At 47.7% G+C, this 13,306-nt stretch overlaps 1 protein-coding gene across 14 annotated transcripts in view; it reads right to left on the reverse strand.

The window, feature by feature from the left end:
* The window catches only part of CACNA1C (calcium voltage-gated channel subunit alpha1 C), a 468,525-nt gene that overhangs the window by 25,318 nt on the left and 429,901 nt on the right, over positions 1 to 13,306 (reverse strand). For all 14 annotated transcript variants that reach the window (XM_080391534.1, XM_080391539.1, XM_080391535.1 and 11 more), the window contains 6 exons: positions 12,912 to 12,944; positions 9,791 to 9,919; positions 6,057 to 6,122; positions 2,786 to 2,877; positions 1,806 to 1,971; positions 802 to 929 (listed from right to left, as the gene is read on the reverse strand). In XM_080391534.1, the coding sequence (XP_080247660.1) occupies positions 802 to 929; positions 1,806 to 1,971; positions 2,786 to 2,877; positions 6,057 to 6,122; positions 9,791 to 9,919; positions 12,912 to 12,944 (614 nt within the window). The remainder of the gene's footprint in view (positions 1 to 801; positions 930 to 1,805; positions 1,972 to 2,785; positions 2,878 to 6,056; positions 6,123 to 9,790; positions 9,920 to 12,911; positions 12,945 to 13,306) is intronic.

Below are 13,306 nucleotides of genomic sequence, written 5' to 3' on the forward strand. Positions count from 1 at the left end.
CATGGATGGGAAGAAGGGTTTCAATTTACATATCACTCTGATAATGTGACATGGACTCACATATTGCAGAACCTGAGTCCAAATTATCTTGACACTATGTCTCCTAAAGAGATCCGCTTTGAGTTTACGCCAATATCTCTTTCCACAGTTTTTGCATTATGAAGGGGGCTTTGCAATTACAATTGTCAGCTGTACTGTAATGCCATGGGATCTAAATGCACTTTAAGCCTAAGCATGTGTCAAACAGAGCATATAATACTGAATGTCAGTTAAGCCCTTGTGTGAGTTGTTCTTGTGTAAAATCCCTGCAAGTCTGATGTGAATAATCATGCAGACAATGTAACACAGCCATGTGAAGGTACAGGTTCTGATGGACCTGTATGACATATGACAAAATGGAGAGTTGAGCCCAGCAGCTCTACTGTAAATAGAAAGTCAAACTGAAGAGTCACAGCTCAATATCCCAAACACATGCAACAATAAACCAACCCTCTAACCTCCTTTGCTCAATCTCCTGCTGCGCTTCCCTAAACAGTCTGTATCTCCCCCTGACCGAAAGCAAATCAATGTTCTGTCAGGTGACAAAGCAGCTTAAATGCTGAGATTTTTGTGTGTATCCTTGCATTGCTGGCTTACAGACTCACCAGCAATACCTTGTGGAGGCATCTATTTTAGAATTTTTGCAGAAAAAAAAAGCGTTCCTGCAGGAGAAACATGGCACTTACTGCACTGGGTCTAGAGAACAGAAAATAATGGGCTTGTTCTCCTGAGGAGCTCTGATATCCAGGCTGGGTTACTTACTTGGCTTCAGGGTCATACTCTGCCCAGATTCTTTTAAACTCATCCAGGTGGTGTGGTCCTAAAATGGACCAGTCCCGTGTCAGGTAATCAAAGTTATCCATTATAACAGCTACAAAAAGATTGATGATCTGCAAAAAAAGGACAGAGATAACTTGATGAGGCAGGTTAACAATAGACTTTACTGGGTTCTCCACTTAAGGTCTGGATTTGGACTTATAAAACTAGGAAGCCATTGAGGGTGGGTTCTCTGTTTCCACAACAGGAACATCCCAGAGGCAGGATATTCTCAGCTGGTCGCATTTTTCTCTTCCCTACTACAGGGATGAGGCCCAATTTGGCTGAATGCTTAGACTTGCTGTGATGGCTTTTTATTTACCTGTGTCTTTGCCCAGCAGAACGGGGTAGTGGTGAGAGAACCTGGAATTTATCCTCTATAGGCAGTGGGGCTGAGATAAATGTCCTTTCTTCTGGCCCAAGACCAAAACTTTCAAAATGTTGCTGCTGTTCACTGAGAGAGTTTTGTGCACTGATGCCAGCTGCAGAGCATGTGCTGTTGCTCTGAGCAATGCCGCATTGCCAACATGGAGCAGATGCAAATGGGATATGTGTATTCTCACAGTCATTGCTGCTGGCATGGGAAGAAAAACCTGCTCAGCAGCCAGAAGGAAGGTAGGAGGGAAGGTGGGAAGTGTGGCTGAGGCGTTGCTAGCCTCAGCACAGCCCACAACATGCTAATTTGGTTGTCTCATTGAGGGGGAAGGGGAAAAGTGCTCCTTTGCTGTGTGCAAAGTATTGGGATTGGAAGCAGAGAGAGCATCCCCCAGAGCTGGAGAGAGGCAGGAATGGCACTGACCAAGGCAGTGATGTCACTGAAAGAGTGCTGCTGGGAAAGACCCCATGGGGGGATTTCCCCTCTTTAAGATCATTCTTCTGCAGTGCAGTGCTGATGTCTGGGGAGGCTCAGTCTGACAGAGGTCAGCTTTTGGTTGCTGGGGCAGACTCACCAGGAAGGCACAGAGCATGTAGAAGCTGATGAAATAGAAAACGGCGAAGCTGCTGCCACAAGAGTGATCGGCTTCGGTGGAGTTGGCTGGCTCTGACTCTGGGTCGCACTTCTTGTCTGGGAGACATGCCAGCATGATTTCCTGCCAGGCCTCACCGGTGGCACACCTGGGCATGGCAAAGGGCAAGGGAATACAGCAGTGACTTTCCACATAAGATGGACTGGCACATCAGCAACCTGTTCCTGCTCCCATGAAGATTAATGGGAATTTTGCCACTGAGGTCTGTTAAGAGCAGGTTAGGCTGATGGCCAAGCTTTGACATACACTGGCATACCCTACTCCTCTTTTTGGCTTTACTGCCGTCATCAGCGTGTTATTCTGACTGGCTTTGGCTGGTCTGGGTATAGGGCTGTCACACTCCAACCAGCCAGAGTCATTGAGACCTGTGTGACATGGCTATGGATTGCATGAAAAAACTCATTGAAAATGAGGAGAGAGTCTTGAATTTTTGCTGTTTGTTCCCCACCTCTTCAGCACCCCTCCCTGGCCCTGCCACACCTGGCCACAGCTGGAGCAGGGTGTTGTGCTATGCTGAGCTGGGCATGGCCAGGCCAAAGCATGAGTTCATGTCCTTTTCCCTGCTAAAATAAGGTGGAAGTCATACTGGCTAGATTTGAATAAAAGGAAGAGTTTGTGGTGCGTATCAACATTTGAGAGCACTGAAAACTGGCTACCTTCCTTCTGGGTAGGAGGACTTGCCTCCTTCCCCAGCACTGAGTGTTGGCCTGCATCAGCTGGCAGGGTACAAAGATTAACGGACTGATTATTTCATCTGACATAACTCTTAGGCTCCCCTGCTAAGGGACAACATGTTTCTACTCACCTCGTGAGCATGACACGGTAGAAAGAGATAAGCTGTGCCCAAGAGCAGAGGAATTGTGCTCCCAGACTGACACAATCCAGCGCTGTCAGACACCCACCTGAAAAGCAGCAGCACTGCCTGGGGGAAGGTCTGGAAGTTGTTGTTGCGGTTGATTTCTGTGGTATCATTCAGCGCAATTTTACCAAACACCTGGCAGAAAGCAGAGGTCTTTTCAGGTTAGCCCTGCAAAATCCCCAAACCTCTTGCCACCTGTAGCTCTTGGCCTCACCCTAACTCTAATATTTAACCGAATCTGACTTCCTCCTAAAATTGGTTTCCAGAGGTCTTTCATATTTGCTGTCCCTTCCCTTGCTTGTGCTTTGTCACCAGAAAAGCATTCATTTTGTAACAAGAGGCATCTTTTGTTAAAACAAGACATCCTTCCTTATTTCAAATTCTGCGAATACATGATACGGGCCCTTATTTTAACAGGCATTCATACGGGGAGGAGGCTCAGCTGAAAAAATCAATAACAAGAAAAGGGTCCTTCCTTCATTGCTTATCTGTCTTCACCAGGAGGAAATGATAGTAAATGACCAGCAGCTGCAAAGCCTTGAGCCTCCAACTCTGTGGGGTGCTTCCCAAAACAATGTAAAGTGCGTTGCCTTGGATCTGGAGATTGTCCAAATGCCTGCCCTTTTAGTAGCCACACTTGTCACCAGCAGGTGTTTCAGCTCTGTTCCCCCCCGCTGCAGAATGCAACAGTGCGAATAAGCTGACCAGATTTGCCCAGACAAGGATGGCTTATGGCTTCCTTCCATGCCCATCTGACTGTCGCTGCAGCAATTAGTTCGTCCAGCCACGGCACGAAGCCTGCAGCCATCAGCAAACCTTTGGAGAGGCCTGCTCTCGGGTGTGAAGTCCCCACTGCCGGAGAGTTTCAGGCTTCTTTGGAAAAGTCTTGTGTAGCGTTGGTACTTTCAGGCACCGGGACTGAGAGCTTAACAAGTCTTGCCTGGCAGAAAGGCCTCTGCACAGCATAGTCAGTCAGGACTATTTATTCCCCAACGATAGCAACATGACAGAGATCTCAAGGGCCGAGAGCTGTAATCTTGTAGCCAAAACAAGCAGCAGGAACAGAGCAGCTCTGAGAGAACACGGAGCTTCTTTTCAAGCGAATGTCACTGATAATTAACACTCCACGAGAAAAAACGACGTGGAGAGCAGCACAGGGACAATGGTGGGGAGGCCGTGCCAGATGGGAGGGAGTGTCTGTATGTGGCAGGCTTCCTGCAGGGGTTCCTCATGGACACGTGGGCCTTCCCCAGCCCCGGCCGCCCCCCACCACGGGTGGCAGTGACAGCCCCAGCTGCACCCGGGAGGAGCACAAGGACAGTTTAATGCTCAGAGGCAGCTTGAGCTGAGGCAGCCCGTACTTTTCATTTCAGGCAAGGGAACTTCCCATGCTGGAAGTTCGATTTTCCTTTCAACCCTGCCACTTCCCTTACACACGAGACACTGGTGGCAGCTGCTACACGGGTGCTTTGCGTTAGGCACCTAGGAGGAGTTGTAGGCAGAGATCCCTCTCTCATGGCCTCTCCAGCCTGTGCCTCCTGGGCCATGATCCGAGTGGGTTCATCCATCAGCGGCAATTTGGATTTTTCCGCTTGAGCACGCGAGGTAGTGAGCCTTGAACATCGTTACGCTCCAAGCCAGGACAGTAGCTGAGATAAAGTGGTCGGTGTCCTTTATGTGGGAAATTCTTATATTTTCATCAGACCTGGTACAGCTAGTCTTTCAAGGTAGCTGCTTAATGGAGTGAGGAAGGATTTTCCTTCCTACTTGTCCCTACGTGTGAGGGAACATGCTGCATCAGCAGGTTCAAGAGAGCAGCACACAAGACGTCTGAGATGCCATTTGGACAAAAAGTGATGATAACAGGTCTGTGGGCCCAAAGCAAAGAAGGAAGAAGAGAAAAGTTGGTTTTCTTGTTGGAAGACAAAAGGGCAGGAAGCGATCTAGTAATCTAGATCAGCGTGAAAGACAGGTGTATGGTCTTCAGGCTGCTGAGATGATTTAAACAGAGGTTTGAATGTAAGCCAAGGCTTATGTTAGAACTAGCTGACAGAAAAGGGAATAGAATTAAAGAATAAAATATCCATCCTTAGCAGTGCCACGATCATTGCAGACCCCATCTGTGTGGGTGCTTGGAAGTAATTTTTGATGCTTTGTGTAGCTACAAAACACTAGTGTAATACTCTCAAGTGATTTTCAGCGTAGCACAGGTAATCCTGTAAGGTCCTGGCCATTTGAACTAGTTAGGTATTAAAGGCAAAACCGGCAAATTTACAGTATGAGCCTAAATAGCAACTGTAATTACTGGGGACATTGAGATAACCTGCAATAATTCAAGAAAAGATTAGTTTTATTTTTCAAGCTAGGGAAGGGTAGATGGAGTCTGTGAAAAGATCTGATTATATTAACAGGAAATAAATTAAAACAAGGTCACAGAGGTCAGATCAATTTTGTTACAAACTCTGCAGGCATTGTGAAACCAAGAAGCCTGTCATGTTTGAAGACCTCTGGAAGCAATTATGCCATGCCTTTCTATACTTTGGTCTCTGGTCCCATATGGCTGACTTCTCTGAGATCTTTGATTAACACCAAAGTGGAAAGTGAAGCTTAGTTTGAAAAGCAGAGAAGCCAGTGGGGCTGGGACTGTCACAGACTGTGCCTGTATCACCTGCTTTCTTCAATGGTCTGTATGCAACATCAATTCTTGCACAGGTGAATGCTCAAGCTGGTTCCAAGTTTATTTTGTAAACTGAATAGGATATTGTATTGATGCAGCATCGTGAAGAACTGGCACAAATACAGAGTGTCGGTACATTGAGTCTGATCCCATATTTACCTTCACGGGTGTGAATCAAAAGCTGCTCTTTACAACTCAGTGGAAGTTACGCCAGTATGAAAGTGATGTGAGAGAAAAATTGACTTTGTTCAGTGCACCATGGCCATAATCCCACTGAAACAAGTAAGTGAGGCAGTAAATTTCCTTTGCCACCACTGCGGGGTATTCCTTTGAGAGTGTGGAGGACAGGCACAGTCCTTTTATTATTTTCATATTGCATTCCACCATTAAATGTGTCTTTTTGTTTTTCTTTTCTTTTTCTTTTTTTCTTCTTTTTTTTTCTTCTTTTCCCTGGATGTGTTGTTTGACGTGCATAGGCAATGTTTTCCAACCAAGGTTAGTTGCCATCTTACCTTACTGGGCAAAAACATTCTTGTAAACCCCTACAACCACACATTGATCTAGTTCCTTTATAAGTCAGTTCCCAAAACTCTAACAGAAGAAGACGAGCATAGTTGAGCTTTTTAACATCACTTACCTGCATCCCGATCACAGCGTAGATGAAGAACAACATCACTATTAAAAGAGCCACATAGGGGAGAGCCTAGAAATGGGGGAAAAAACAAAACAAAACAAAAAAAAAAAAAACAAAAGAGAACACTGTGTCTCCATCGAGCCCGGCACACTGGAACCTGGTTCATGCTCTTGGCTTTAGGAAACAGCGGAAGCTGGCCCCGAACATGGAGTCTGTAATTTGCCAGGTGGCCACTAGATGCCTCCACAGGCCCACATTTGGTTGCCCCTCCCGCCACCAGGCTGCTGCCACCCAGCTCGGGCAGGCGCTGGCTGCTCCCACTCGTGATGGTGGAGCTCTGCTGCCTTCAAGTCAGTCCTGCCCTTGATGGAGTGAGGAAAGCGAGGGCAAAAACTGTGTCTACAGCTGCTTACCAAGAGGAGAAAACTCTCATAACCAGAATTATTCTGACACTAATGGCAACGGGATTTTTCCTGGATCCAGTCTGGTGAAACAGAAAATGCAACAGCTGCAGAGGTCCAAATTCAAGGCTTCTACAATGGCTGGTACTATCCTAAGTACCTAAAGCAGCATCAGCTGTGTTCCCTGTTCAGTGTTAGGTGTCTCTGATGGTGTCTGCAGTGCACTAAGTGTCGGTGATCAGCTGCTGAAGAGGAAATGCAGAGCCCTGATATGCAGAGCTGCCTGGTAAGGAAGAGGCCAGTGCAATCAGCAGAGTGTTGAGTGCTATCTGTTTCCTCCACCACTAGCAAGAATCAAGGGCACAGCCTGGGATGTCACAGGCTCAGGCTTTTGAGGAGGAATTTTCTACTCTGTTGCTTTTGTAATATATGTTGCTCAGACCAGAGATTTCCAGACCTTACTTCAGAGGCAATGGACAGACACTTTCATCCTCAAAATGTGAGTACAGTCCCTGATCTGGATTTTGAACACGCCATTTCACAGAGTACAAAAAGCCTAAAGCTTCATTATTTTTTAAAATGTAAGACTATTTACAAATTTTAAGTTCATGCCTAAATTCAACAGGGCTAAATCCTATAGGAAGAATAAAGAAAAAAAATTAACTGACCACTATGGAAATTTGACAGAGATCTCATGAGATCTGAATATTAAAATGGCAAAAATTCAAACCTTTAAACAATGTAATCATTGTCTTGAGGCTCAGTGGCAGATTCCTCTGTGTTTTACGGGGTCAGAGAGTTCTGTATGGTTACCCCACAATGTCAGTGGACATACACCAGCAAAGAACTGGGCTTCAAACGTTTTGTGATGATCTAGTTTGGACCTGATACACACAAGACCTAAAAAGAGTTCCTGGGATAGTGTCTAGACAGGACCTGAGGTGCATAACCTTACCAGTTCTCTCTTTCAAATGGGGATGGGAAAAGTGTCTTCTCTCTTGGCCGTCTGGCCCCCTGCTTTCTTTCCATGTTCTGCTCAGCCCACTCCCTTCCACTGATGGACCTTCTAGCTCATCTCTGCCCCTTATTCCCCACGGCGCCTTCAGTCTCCCATCTCCTGTATTCCACTCCTCTGGCTCTGTCCTCCTCTGTCCCTGTCCTTGCCTGCCTTTACTCCTTTGTCCTTGTGATTCCCACGGCCTTGCCTTGCTCTCAGCACCCCTCTCACTTCCTACTCCTCCCACTCGCCAGCCTGAGCTCTGTTGCTATCTCTGCAGGCGGAAACCCCACTAAACATTTTCCCACCACATGATCCTCTTACTGGTGCCCTAACTTGTATGGAAGCACTATGCGCCATGCACAGGGCACATGGTAGTCGCGATGGGATCGTTGCTCATTAGGCTGCCCTGTGCGAGCAGAGACGCTCCCTGGAAGCGTGTGGGGACCCAGAGAGGAGCCTGTGCCAGGGACTGCAGGGGTCCCAGGTTTTGACAGTGGGAGTGGCTGAGCTCAGAGCCCTGCACAGCGGCTATTCTTAGCTACCGAAGGAGCCTCCCAGTAGCTGCAAGAGGAGGAGCTCTGAGCAGAGAATGCCATGTTATAAACGGCTAATGGCTTGCAAGGGAAAAGGCACTTGCTTGCAGTGCCTTTTTGTCCCCCTCAGCCTGCTCCCCACCCCTGCCCCCCACCGTGGAAGATACCTCCCTTGAGACTTTCTCACATCACCCTACAACCCTGCCTAAAAGTGGCTCTCCAATCAAAGAGGTCTGAAGGTCACTGGAGGGAAGTACCAAGCGCTCCCTTTCCCATCCCTCTCATCCTCTCCAGCCAAGGGCTGTGGCAAGCCGAGCTCAGGATAAGAGTGAGCTATTGCTAAAGAGGCTGGAGGGGCACAGGAGCAATGGGAGGAGAAGCAGGAACTGGAAAGTGTGACTCTGTCCCCTGCATCAGGGATGCCTAAACTGTGCCAAGGGAATCTCATTCCTATGCATATAGACAAAATGGTTCCCACTGGAGCTCAAATAACAACCTAGAAGTTAGCAACCGTGTAAGCAATGGAAAAATTTGCTTGTGGCATGGATGTGTCAGAAAACTGCTGTGCAATATTAGATCCTCTGGCAGTCAAGAAGTGTGCAAAATGAGAGTCCCTTGCATGAGCCTGGTGGTCTGGCCACTGAGACCACCTGAGAGCTGCACTGGAAAAGGCCCAGACTGATCCCTGGTGTACACATGTGCTACTTCTGCTGACAGAGACAGAGCTGTGGTGATCCACAGCACTGCAGGCTTTGGTCTCGGCTTGTGTTGTAGCTGGTGACATTCAAGTTTTGAAGTGTGGATGAGCTTCTTTCCCATTTGAGTCAATACAAATGCCATCAACCATTTAAAGCCTCAGTCTGAGGGATATATGGTTGCTGTTTCAAGATCTGTGTGTTGTACAAGTTACCCTTCCATGCCTTTGTCCGGTGTCCTGCATCTTTTCTCATGTTTAGACCACCATTTGTATTCCTGTCCCTGATGCTTCCTCCAGACCTGCCCCAGCTAACATCCAGGTTGCACTGGCCCAGTAAATCCAGGTCAAATACTTCTAAAATGCAGGAATATGCTATGCTTCATCTCTAACCTCCATTTTTCTATATGTTGCTAAGTTAGGGGCTGGTTTGGAAGCAGTTTTTCTAGCAAATTGCTCTCTCTTGGTGTTCGTTTTCCCCTAGACGTGTTGATTCTTATCCAGTCTGGTCTCCTTCACCTTCCCCTATCTACTCTGGTACTTTACCTACCACTGAAATGCAACGTGCCTCCAGGGCAAAAGCAGCAGCAATTTAATATCTTGGCATCGTTACCAGGGTCAAAGATGTGGGGCTGAAAAGGTGAAATTCTTCCTTGATGAAAGCATGGAGGCCGCTCAACTCTAATACTCACTGGAAATCCTCAAAACAAGGCTTAAGGGAAACTTAATTGGGACCCAGACCTTCCTCACAGCTGTGTATTTTGCTTAAAATGACAGGTATAAAATACTGCTAAAATAGAAAAAAAAAAAGGCAAGAGGAGATTGAAGGGTTACAGACAGGTGGTTATTGAGTTGAACTGAACTATTAAGGCTGTTCAGGAAGATCTCAAGCAATTACTTATGCTTTAAAGATGGAACTCATACCCAGGCAGTCATCCCTTGAGAGCTGCATTTACTTGACTCTCATTGTGCCATTTGTCACTGGTGCGGGCAGCTCTGACCAGGCGCCTTTTTGAGCTCAGGCACTTGGGTTGAAACCCCACCCCAAGAGGCCACCAAGGGGAAATAAAAAGGAGATAGGTCTTACTTAGAGGTAAGTGAAAGAATACCTGGAAGGACTTGATGAAGGTCCAAAGCAGTGTCCGGATGCCCTCCCCTCGGCTCAGGAGCTTCACGAGACGCATCACGCGGAAGAGTCGGAAGAAGGTGATTGAGATGCGAGAGTTTTCCTCTGCATTCTGGAAGCCATTGGCACAGAGGCAGGAGTTACAACAGCACGGGAGGAATGGGGGCCCTGGGCCACAGAGGACGCTAAGCCGAGAGCTCACTGCACTGTTCCTTGTCCTGGTACTGCCCTGGCACCCCAGGGACAGGCTGAGGCTGGTAAAGCATGTCCTCTGTCCCATGGTGGTGAGGCTACTCTATGGAGGCTCTCTAGGTGTCTCAGTGTCTCCCTTCAGATTGCCTGCACTTTTGGGGATTAGGAGTATGTTATGCTATAAATCCCTCCATTACACCTACTCCGCACACTGGAAAGATGCAATTCTCCTTTGACATTGTACTGGAGGAGAAAGATATTTTCCATTTTGACCTGTCTTGGATGCTTTACCCCAGCAGGTGCCTCAGCCAGCAGTTCTGGTGAATCTGGTGCTGGGCATCAGCCACGTGCCGCTTGCTCTGCTGGGAAACAGTATCAGTCCCCAGGTCTGCTCCAGGGTGTGAAAACCCGTGGGGGTACGATGTGTGCTGCCTGCTGCCCGGCTGCTGGCATCACTGGCAGCCTCGCTATCCCTGCGCTGCTGTGGCCACGCTTCTGGGGGCTGGGCCACGGCTGCCTGCTCCTGCTGCTCTGTGTTTCTGCCTTTTACATTTCTCATGACCCCTTTGTATTTCCCACAGTCTGCGCACTGGCTTGTTTTTTAAAAAACATTTTATTTTGGCTTCACTGCTACTGTTCAAGCTTGCAGTCTTTTAAAATAGTCTTTCTTCTGGCCTGTTTTTTTCTCACAGCATCTGCTTTGTCCCTAAGCATTTTCCCCTGGGCCTGTAACCAGCTCTGACGTTCCTCAGCCTTCACACGTGTGAAGGCAACATGGGTCTGAGCACTGCTGCAGTGGCTGGCTCACCTGGGCCTCAGCAGAGGACCGGCTGCCTAGCTTGAGGGGCAGCAAGGCCCAGAAAATCTGTGTTTCCCAGTTCATTAACCGCCTAAAATACTGTGCAAAGCCTGTGGAGCTGGTGGCTTCTAGCTGCAGGACTGTGGGAATGTGACCTCTTGTCACAGGGGGAGATAACACTGTCACCCTGCCATTTGACCTGCCATGGAGCAAAGAAGGGCACAGAAACCCCCCTTCTGTCCCCATGCTGGCTGCAAAGACAGCTGTTTGAGTCTGAACACCACCAAAAGAGCAACATTTAGGAGGAAGAAACAGTGCAGATCACTCCTGCTGTTAACTACTCACCACTGTGTAAACCAAGAGAGAACAGACCCTTTGGATTTCCTGTCATCAGGCAGTGAAAACAGCAGCTGCTTGCCTGTCTGCTCTTGATAAAATTCAAGGCACAGGAACTGCCCGGACGTATGGTTTTGGGATTAAATTTCCAGATGAGGATGTGTACCTGTGTGCTGTGTGTGCTTCTGTTTCCAACCCAGGATGAGCAGAGTGGTGCTCAGCTCTGTCGGTCCCTAGTGGGGCCCGAGCCCCAGCTCCTGCTGTGCAGCCATGGGGGCACACAGGGGCCATGGCTGCTTGCTAGTGTGTGGGCACAGAAAGCCCAGCGCTACGTGTAATAGTTCAGGATTGAACCCGAGCTTGTCGGCCTCTCTGGGGAATCACCAGTGGATATCCTAGGTAGCTTCCTCCAGTCTGCAGCAAAGTCTGATGCTCGCTGCCCATGCAGTAACTGGGTGAAAAAGATTAGAGGAACAGGCTGTGTGGCAAGGAAAAGCCTGAGTGCGCCCTACGTCTCACATCATTCTAACTTTCTGACTTGGATGACAGGCTGTGGGTTTCAGTGCATCGGAGGGAATTGCTCTGAGGTGCAGGAGGGAATTGGACCTCCAAGGAATCAAAACCCATGGCATTCACTACACTCAACACTAGAGTCCCAAAGGACTAACTATAAGGTCACATATCTCTCCCAATCCAACAGAAGTCCTATGGCCTCCCTTCCATTTTCCCTAAGAAGCTGAACTGCCACCTAAAAGAGTGAGGTCCAAATTTAAAGGTTGTGAGGACAGCAGTATGGCTGTGGTTGTGAACAAAAGGGAAAAAAAAAGTGTTTTCTTATTCTACCTGCTTCTGCTTTTGTCAGCTTGGCCCTTTAGATGGCAGCAAGTTGGGACGTGGGTCTGGACAGAGGTTTTTAGCATTCCTTTGCCTTTCCTTGCTGAGAGGAGGCAGCTGCTGTAGGCAGAAAATTATCCCTGTTCTCCTACAGTCCTGGAGCAGGTTAAGTCTAAGCACTGGATAAAAAAGAACAAATTCCTCCCTGACGCAAATCTACAACTTACCAGCATCAAAGCACTCAGCCAAAACCACTCAATGATGCCTCGGGAGATTACTGTAATTTTAGGACTAGGTGGCTACAGATTAGCCAGTACTTGAGTAGCCTTGCTTGCTTTGTCCTGGCTTTCATCCAGCATTTTGAAGGCATACCCTTGCCAGGGGAGGGAGGTTCTGCAAAGTGGCAATCAAGAGATTAGTTACTGCAATTCTGCTGGGATAGTGAGGGAACTGCCTTGTATGCCAAGGCAGCAGAGTATGTGTGCACCATTGCACACATTTTTTTTGTGTGCCAAGTATGAACTCAAATGTTACAGTGAATCCCCTCATTGAAGAGGAAGTTCAGACTCCCAGTCCTTTCTAGTCTGGAGGCTTGGACATCAAGTCACACTGCAAACTCATTCAGTATCACGATAGTGACACAGTTCATTGCTAACAAGAAATCTTACCAGGTCTAGTTCTCTCTTGGTGATTCATTAGAAGGCAGAACGACAGTTAACTTGACCAAAGGAAAGCTCAGGATGCACAAGAAATACACATGTGCAGCATATTCACAGCTCATGTGAACACCAGACTCACACCAATACACGACATGGCAGCTTCATGCACAAATAACTAGGCTGGGCTTGGAGAGAGAACTTGTGATCAAGGGGAAGAGAATAAAGGAGTGTGTTAGAAAGAGTGTCACAGAAGCTGGGAGGGTGGTCTGTATTTTCGGTCTTACCATAGAGGAAGAGCATTGGGTATGTTCAGCTGGCTTTAAAGAAAGGCAGACAGAAATAAGCTGTAATAAGTCTCCAATCAAGAGCCCTAGTAAACTAGGTCTTGGCTAACACAGGAGCAACAAAATGGCAGAAGAGGGCAAAAGGGAGTTTGAAAGAAATGCACAAGAGGCTGGGCTTATTCCCTAGGATGCCCAGGATCAAAGCTGGCCATGGCAGAAGTAGGTACAACTCCCATTGAATTTGAAGTATGCTGTATCCACTACCACCACATGTGAATTGCACCCAGTATCTCCTGAGTGCTAGACATCCTGGCATCCAGGCAGTGGACGTACTGACGTTGTTAAAATGTTTCTTGCATCACTACTATCAAGTTCAATATAGGGGCCGATTTAGC

The sequence above is a fragment of the Falco punctatus genome, assembly GCF_963210335.1.
Source record: "Falco punctatus genome assembly, chromosome: 6".
NCBI classification, from domain to species: domain Eukaryota; kingdom Metazoa; phylum Chordata; class Aves; order Falconiformes; family Falconidae; genus Falco; species Falco punctatus.